The sequence below is a fragment of the Hydractinia symbiolongicarpus genome, chromosome 3, assembly GCF_029227915.1.
Source record: "Hydractinia symbiolongicarpus strain clone_291-10 chromosome 3, HSymV2.1, whole genome shotgun sequence".
In the NCBI taxonomy this organism is placed as follows: Eukaryota; Metazoa; Cnidaria; class Hydrozoa; order Anthoathecata; family Hydractiniidae; genus Hydractinia; species Hydractinia symbiolongicarpus.
Genome location: NC_079877.1, coordinates 14814476 through 14822921, shown reverse-complemented (window position 1 = coordinate 14822921; position 8446 = coordinate 14814476). Strand labels below are relative to the sequence as shown.

General features: G+C 33.6%; 1 protein-coding gene across 1 annotated transcript; it reads left to right on the top strand.

The window, feature by feature from the left end:
* On the top strand, positions 1-7808 carry LOC130635917 (uncharacterized). Its single transcript, XM_057445441.1, has 6 exons — positions 1-351; positions 3216-3578; positions 4206-4505; positions 4846-5172; positions 5708-5830; positions 6943-7808. Exons 1-6 carry the CDS (start codon positions 288-290, stop codon positions 7068-7070), a joined length of 1305 nt encoding a protein of 434 aa, XP_057301424.1. The 5' UTR covers positions 1-287; the 3' UTR covers positions 7071-7808.
* Positions 7809-8446: the final 638 nt, after the last annotated feature.

Sequence of the window (8446 nt, the reverse complement as noted above, 5' to 3'; positions counted from 1 at the left end):
GTTGTTTTGTTTTTAAAGTATTACTTTTGGCTTTGTTCTATTAACGTTTTTTATTAAAAAATTTTTTAAAATGTCATTTAGTGGAACATGATAACATTAGTCTCTTTGTCAACCATCGTTTATTTTATTACTACACAAATTTCACAAGCCTAAATCTACCTTAAAATAAAAAGATATCTTAACAACAAATTTGAACGCGTTTAAATCAATACATTTTATTAAAGCAATACAAGAAGATGTAAGTTGTTGATGTCGGTTATGCCATAAACACAGAATGAAAAAATAATATGAATGACTCAAGCAAATACATTATTATTCAAATCCATATTTTCCTGTTATGTGGGCACTTAGGTAAGAAAAATTTTTTTAAATGGAAAATTTAAATGTACTTTTTTCGTTATCTTTTTTACCTAAATTTTCCCAATAAGCCTGTATACAATTGAATTAAAAATTATGCCACTACAAGTCTTATGCATTACAGCCGCAATTTAAAAATCGTTCGGGTACTTTTCTTTGTATACATTCGAATTTACCGTCCGGGTTGATCGACCGGATGATTAAACTGCTTGCACTCGACGTCTGGTAAAAAGTTAAGCAATATGTTTCCGCAAAGCAAGGCCGCATTGATGGTCTCCTTTCCTTCCCTTCGCCCCTCAAAAATAGGAAATTACTTACTTTTATGAAAGCTTTCTGCCATTTTCGCTTCGTTTGGACCTTAAAAAAATGCTAAAAAAATAGTTAGTTAATAAAATATTTGTAAAGGAATATACAAAGCAGGAAAAAGGTAACAACTAATAACAACTATTGCTCCTGTAGCATTTCTAAATTAAAACTTCTTTAAATACATTTTCTGCACTTCTTTCTAAACCTTCATATCTTTCAAAACGTCTTTTCCTGCTCGGAAAAACACAAAATATTATCTAAATGATCTCTTTAATAATAGCCGTATTCCGTCTGTCTGTCTCTGCGCAACATGGCGGAGCAAGTAGCGAGACCCGCCGAAAATCTCCGCGGCCCTGCAGCTTTATTTCGAATCCCCGGCAGACCCCGTTTTTTTACCGGCCTTGCTTTGCCGCTCATTGTAATAAACCAATCACAAGGCTCCATTTTCACTAATGACCAATCCAAGTGCTTCGCGGCCTCAACATGCCGACGGGAGGAAACATGCTACCCCTACGAAGGCCATTTTGGTTTGGAAGTGATGGTGTGAAGTTTGTAGGTTTCCTTTCAATCCTCCTTATTTCTTCTGAGTACTTTTTATCCTATAGGATTATTTAGTTTGTTTTCACATGTTAAGGTGAATATTTCATCACGTTTTCTAGCTACGTATAAATCTTAAACAAACCAATTTTAAGTTTTTGGCTAGCTACAAAACGTACATTTTGAGGCAGCTAGCTATAGCTAGCTTTATTTATTCCTATACTTTTAAAGTTTTTATTCAGTTTGGTATATTATTATTTATTTTTATGTTGAAGTTTGGTCTACCTAGCTAGCTCCTCTTTTAGCTACATCCTGCTAAAAAGTGAAAGTAGCCAAATGCAGTTTGGCTGCAAGTGAAAGTAGCCAAATGCAGTTTGGCTGCAACACAATTCTTAACAATTCTTATGCTAAATGCAGTTGGCAGCGGCCACTTTTAATGCTGATTTAAAAATTTTTTATGCAAAATAAAATTGCTGAGTAATTTTTTAAACTGAACCGGGTTAATGCCAGGCTGTTCACTGATTTCTTCTAAAACCGAAGCGATAAGGATTTTTGGAAAATGGTATTACCCCTATGCTCATGTATGACACGATTCACCTGTTAAGCGCTCAGCCTGGTGTTAACGACGGGCTGTTTCCTGTGTTTTTATTTAAACCGTTGTGATAAATTTTATTTGGAAAATTTTATTACGCCTGTTACTCATGTATGACACTATTTACATGTTAAGTGCTCAGCCTGGTGTTAATGACGTGCTTTTTCCGTGTTTTTATTTAATCCGTTGTGATAAAGTTTTTTTACCTGCAATAAACATTCAACCTGGTGTTAACAACAGGGTGTTTTGTGTGTTTTTTATTTAAATTGAAGTTGCGATAAGTTTTTTTGGGAAAAGGCTATTATGGCTATAACGCATGTGTGACACCATTTACCTGTACTAAGTGCTCAGTCTGGTGTCATGATTAATTTGTTAAGGTTTACTGAAACGTACTTCTCAAAATAAAATAATATTGACTATTTTCTTTTCTTATGACGGGGTAACAACAGGTTGTAAACTGTGTTTTTATTTCGGTTAAAGTTGCAGTAAAGTTATATATATACATATATTTTAAAAAGTACATTACAACCGAAACACTATAATGTTGTGTGAGCTTTACTCAATTCACGACATATTCTGCATACCTGTACTAGATCACTCCAATTATGGAGTTTTTTTAGTTTTTTTATGGGGTAACAACTGGGTTTTTTCTGTGTTTTAAGTTAAACCGAAATTGCAGTAAAGTTTTTTATGAAAAGGGTATTATGCGTTCTCGGCCCACTGTCATGATTAAGTTTTGAACTTTTACGGAAACTTATTCCGCAAAATAAAATAATATTGCCCGATTGTTTTTGCTATGGCAGAGTAACAACGGTTTGTAAACTGTTTTAATTCAGCTTTTGTTGCGGGAAATTATTTTTTTTTAAATATCTTACAGTCGCAACACTGCAATGGTGTGTGCCCTCCACTTGATTTACGACATACTGCATACCCGTACTAAAGCGCTCCACCTCACCGGGTCGCACAGTTTGCGGTTCTTATTAAGCGCTCCTCAAGGCGTTCAACAACAGTTACTTGTGGCTTAACCCGGCGTTTCGACGCCGGGTCTCCCGGCTAGTCTATATTATAATGCCCGTATACGTCTGTCTCTGTCTGTCACGCAAAATGGTAGCTTAGCTGCGACGGGCAAACCCGTGGATTTTCCACGGGCTAACGACTAGTATTCTTTATAATAATATAGTGTGTAACATCAACAACATATTCACTTAGCCAGAATTTTGTGCACACAGATCAAAAACAAGTTTATGCTTTCGCGCAGTTGGTGGGTTAATCAAAACAGGGAGCTAAATACAACATTTACTATCTTTAATTGATTCCAACTGTTAAGACGTTTTTAAGAAATTGGACGATGTAGTGAAAGGTAAAAAGTGTTGGCAAGTAATTAGTCATGATATTCCTACAATTGACAGTAATACCTCCATAGCTTTTACTGCAGATGTCAGAATTTCCACATCCTTTTTGGAAGCAACCTATGGTAATACTGTCGACATGCATTGGAAAATAATACTCGATACAGGTCAAACAATTAACAGTTTTACTGTGAATTTAAAATCACGGCCAGAAGATTCAATAATATTTGGTAGTGCAAATTATCAAAATATTGCCAACAAAGGGAAGGAGTTATTTGGAAACAGACTCTCTGCTGTGTATGACAAGACCACAAGTACCTACAGAGTTTCATTGAAGAATATCCAGTACAACGAAACCTTATCCTTTCAGTTAACTACAACTTTAAGCAATCCATTGTTTGGGAAGCAAACAACAATTGAAATAAAGGATGTTAAAGGTATTTTGTTTTTATTTAATTAGTTTTCTTGATTTTGCTTTTTTTAATTTCATCAGAAAATCCATTATCTTAGTGCAAGTAACAATTTGTCACCTACTATAAAAAAAAGTATTATGAAATTGCTAACCCAATTTGTAATATTTTTTTGCGGTATTGTAGAAGAACTACTTTGTTCATCACTAACTCACTGCTTAGCGGTGAGCGGAATTTGATCCGCGGTCCCCAGAACTGGGAGCCGCAGACGAACCCACTACACCACGTGCGGCTGTTCAATGCTTCCGACGGATTCCGGCTGCTGTATTTATCAATTATTATAGGGTTAATACAGCCCAGGGTAATCGCTTATTATTGCATTAATATTTGTTTCCTGCTTGTAACCATACCCGATTGCAATGTCATAATTAAAATGTTTCAAACTCATGTCAAGCAATAATTAGCAAAGCAAACTAAGAAAGTATATACACAACAGAAGTCGCTTGTCAGCAATAATACTACTTTTAGTATTAAAAAATATGATTTTTTTATGTTGTTTGTAGTTGAATGTTGTAAACAATACTAAATTAATCTAATATGGACTGAACCTCTTCTATAATGTATTTTGAACAGACTTATATTAAAATATTACAGGTAGCCCTAGAATCTGTGGTAAAAGTTTGAAATCTATATACACTGTAAGTGATACTGCTGTGTTAACAGTTACACAAGATATATGTGGACATCCAAAACCTTTTGTGAAATGGAAATTAGAAAAAGACAACACTTTTAGTGATTCGTTTAGTTCTTTGTTAATGAGTAATACATCAAGAAAGTACAGATATAGCTTTGCAACACGCAACATAATACGTTCCGATTGTGGGGAAAAAATTATGTTTAATGCAAGAAATAAATTTGGAAACTTCAATGGCAGTTCAACAATTTACATTTCCTGTAAGTTATTAAATTTATTTAAATTTTGTCATAATTGTTTTAATCCTACCCTTTTATTCGTTATTTGTTTTATTTATCTGCTTGAAATTGTTTTTATTTTGTTTTTTTGTACATCTTTGTGACCAACTACAAATTTCGTAAATTCGCAGTTACCGACCGGAATTTTTTGCCTTATTCGTCTAAAAAGGAGGGCATACTCAATAAAATCACAACACCATTCTTATTTTGTTCTTATATTTTAGCCATTTCCGGTCTCGTTGTTCTTATAAATTGGTTCTGACAAAAAAAACCACTGTAATTTTATTCTAGTTAGGTTCGTGTTTCAATTTTTTTCTGATAGTTAAACCTTCAAAGATCACGTTAACAACATCGTACAGATATAATGCAAGCTGTGTTTATTTGACTTGGCATAAAGAAGATACTGGTAATTGCTTATTGACATATCATTTGAAATTTGATGATAAAGATGATGTTTACAGCACCTTCAACACAAATTTTAATCTCTGTCATTCATCTTGTGCTGCAAGTGCGTCTGTTTGGGCATCATACAAAGGAAATGCTGGTTATAAAAATAGCATTAACCTCCGTTCAATACCATCACGACCAGATACTACCATCATGCCAAGTTCTAGAACAACGACTAGAGGGAAAGCTACGCAAAGCCCAGGTATAACACAATCGATGTACAATAGAACAAGTCATAAAAGTATGTTACTTTTATGACTTGTTCTATTGTACATCTCGATGCCTGTTGTTTGAGTTAAGGCGCGTCCAGATCAAATTTCGTCGTTCGAAACGTCATTCTGACGTTTTATTTCAAATTAGAATGTAGCCTGTGTGTATTTTAAATAAAATCTTTGATTAATAAATATTCCAAATGACTGCTGCTGTTATAGTTTTTGAAATCCGGCTATAATTCAGGAAAATTTATTTATGTCAAGACCTTATTAGAAAGCTCCTAAGGATCTTAGAAAGCACACCTGCTCTGCTATAAAAGAGAAATATAATACATAAGATACATCACTTTTTTGAGTTTTTTCGTAGAAAAAATGTGGCGGTTTAATGCGTAGTGACAGGGCGTGCCTTAACCCACCTGACATCATATAAAGTCACGTTACATAAGATAAGATGTTCATGTTTTTACAAGCTTTTCTTGTAGCTTTCAATGTGCTGTTCTTGAAATGCGACGAATTTCTTTATAGATCACTGTCAGTACGCTAGTGAAAATGCATTTGGCATTACCACTATAGTAATCACTATAGTTACCACTATAGTAATTGGAGTGATTTTCAACATCGTTATTTTTGTGATTTTGAAACACAAAGGTGAGCACGATTATCTTTTATTTATTAATTGCTATCTAATTTTTACACAATCCCGATCGGGCGAACTTTCTAAAACTCAGAGTCTCTTAGCACTTTTTGATCTCACGTGCAGCATTTTAAGCAAATTTATGGCTCGTTTCCAATTTGCTCTTTATTTTGCTTTAGCACAAGAAGTCAACAATTTCCATTGCGCTTTTCTTACCCGTGGAATGAAATTTTGACTGAATGTTGTAGATGCTGTAAACAATAGATATTTCGAACTAACTGTATCACAAAGCACTAGCGCCAGTAAATTGTATCTGCGCAGAAAAAGAATTGCTATATTGATGAAATGAAAAAAATTGCAACACTATCTTATGCTGCTTGACCAACAAGGATATTTTTGACCTTACTCATGCGGGAGGATTTACTGAAGTGCCTGATGGGGGAGGTTACCATACCCACATAACTTTCCTTAAAAATAATGCTCAGATGATGTTTGGTGTACATTTTTTGCGATATTTGCTCATAAATAGTCCCATTCAGTATCATTCGATAGTTAAATGAATTTAAACTTTAAACTTTTTTGTCATAAGGAATTTATCATTAAGATTAAACATTTTTGAAATAAATTCTACGCCTTTGTTATGAGATGTAAAGAATATGCTGTCATTTTATTTTGAAAGAATAGTTTTAAACCCTTTCGAGTCAAGATAGACAATTTCACAGCTTTTATGCTGAGCTCAAGAGCTGTTATTGGCTATGAAAACATTCTCAAACAGCTGCAATATTGTCTAATTCTGCTCTTGACCTTTTCTTGCCATACTGATATATTCAGCCAAATGGAGAATAGTCTTACAAATGAATTGAAATGCAGACTTCGGGGTTCATTTCAATTTGTGTTACTGTCAAGCATTGCTAGTCAACATAATTGATCGTACCGTAGTAGCGATATCTAATTGGAGTTATTAGTCGGTTAAAGCGTCATATAGAGGTTTTGTGGTTTGCAAACATTAGTGTTCTTTTTTTTCAGTGATATTTTATAAAACATAATTATTGGTTTAGTTCAACAATAAACTTACCACATAGCTATATCTTCTACAAGATAGTTACAAAATTTCTTTTTCGTGCAGGTTTTATAATATTTATCAAAAATCCTAAAAAAAGATTGCAACATACGAAACGAAGAAATGATGATAACTATGAAGTAACACAAATAACATCATCTCATTATGCCGATCTGAACGTCAAATCTGTGTAACCGAGTATTTACGCTGATTTAACGAAGGCAACAGATCCAACGAAAAAGTATGCCGAAATTGAGTTAAGCGAAATAAAAAGAAATATGCATGCTAACTAACACATTCCAGCCGGCACACCAACGTCGAAGAGACATCGTAGCGACGTCGACTTTTACGTCGGTGCGACGTCCGCTTTACGTCAGAATGGAAAGTTGCGCAGACGTGGAAGTTCGATGTCTGTACGACGTCAGAGCATAACATCCTATCGACGTCGTGGCTACGTTTTATAGGCATCTACCGATGAAACAAACGTATAACTGCGAAGTTAACCGACGTTACAGCGACTTAGCTGCGATGTTAACAGACTTAAAAAAGAGGCTCTTTAAAACAAAAAGTGATTTTTAAAATTATTTCCTTTTATAATCAACTAGTATTCACATTCGTTAAATTACACTAATACCAAAAACACTTGATAACTCATATTTATTTACTATAACTTTATGTTCTCCAGCATAAACATTTTTCATAACCTCTGCATTTTTCACGTCCGTCTTCATTATCGAAAGGACTTTTCATCGACTTTTTCTTCTATTTGCTATAGAAAGAAAATAAAGGTATTATATCTAACTAGTGATATAAATTGCAAGTAGAATTTGTCACAGAACGAAGATATACGCTTTTTATATAAGAACATTTCTCGGAAATCACAAGATGTGTAATTGCAAAGCTAGGTGTTCAAAGAAATATATATTAACATATTTTACAGTTTTCAATTGACGTGCCTATATACAATGTTGGTTATAAAGTACCTAGAATTACTTACTGTTTATTCTTCTTAAAACGGGAATCTTCTCAATTCCTTTTTGTCGCTTTTTTCATCAACATAGAATACAGAGATTTTTCTATAGCATATGCGAAATAATGACCAAAATAAACTTGAAATATGTATGCAGTGTATTTCATATAAATATTCAGGGTAACACAGGGAATTAAAAAAACTTACTGTCAATATATTTTGAAATATTTCCACTTTCTTTCTTTTCTTCTATATGTTCGTAAAAATAAAATCCACAATACTTTACCAACAACAAATGCTTGAAATTAACACACAACGATTTTAGCGCGAAAGAAATGGACACATATATCACGTCGCTTCAGCAAATATATTTTAAAAAGTTTGCAACTTCAATTTTCTTTTTTGTAGAGAAAAACGTTGTGTTTATTTTTAAATTCGAAGCGACTTCTTTTCCGTTCGAATAATTCCTCGTTCGAAAGTACGATGTTTTAACAAATCAAATTGCATAATTTTTTCACATGGTTTGGTAACATCTATTACAAATTTGAACTGGAAACTTTTGCGCTTTCTCTCTTAAAATTAAAATAAAAGCGTACCCTC

Coding starts and splice junctions, on each gene's coding strand:
- LOC130635917 (XM_057445441.1), top strand. CDS start 288: ATGAATGACTCAAGCAAATACATTATTATTCAAATCCATATTTTCCTG. Junction 3,579..4,205: donor TGAAATAAAGGATGTTAAAG/GTATTTTGTTTT, acceptor AAAATATTACAG/GTAGCCCTAGAATCTGTGGT. Junction 5,831..6,942: donor TGTGATTTTGAAACACAAAG/GTGAGCACGATT, acceptor TTTTTCGTGCAG/GTTTTATAATATTTATCAAA.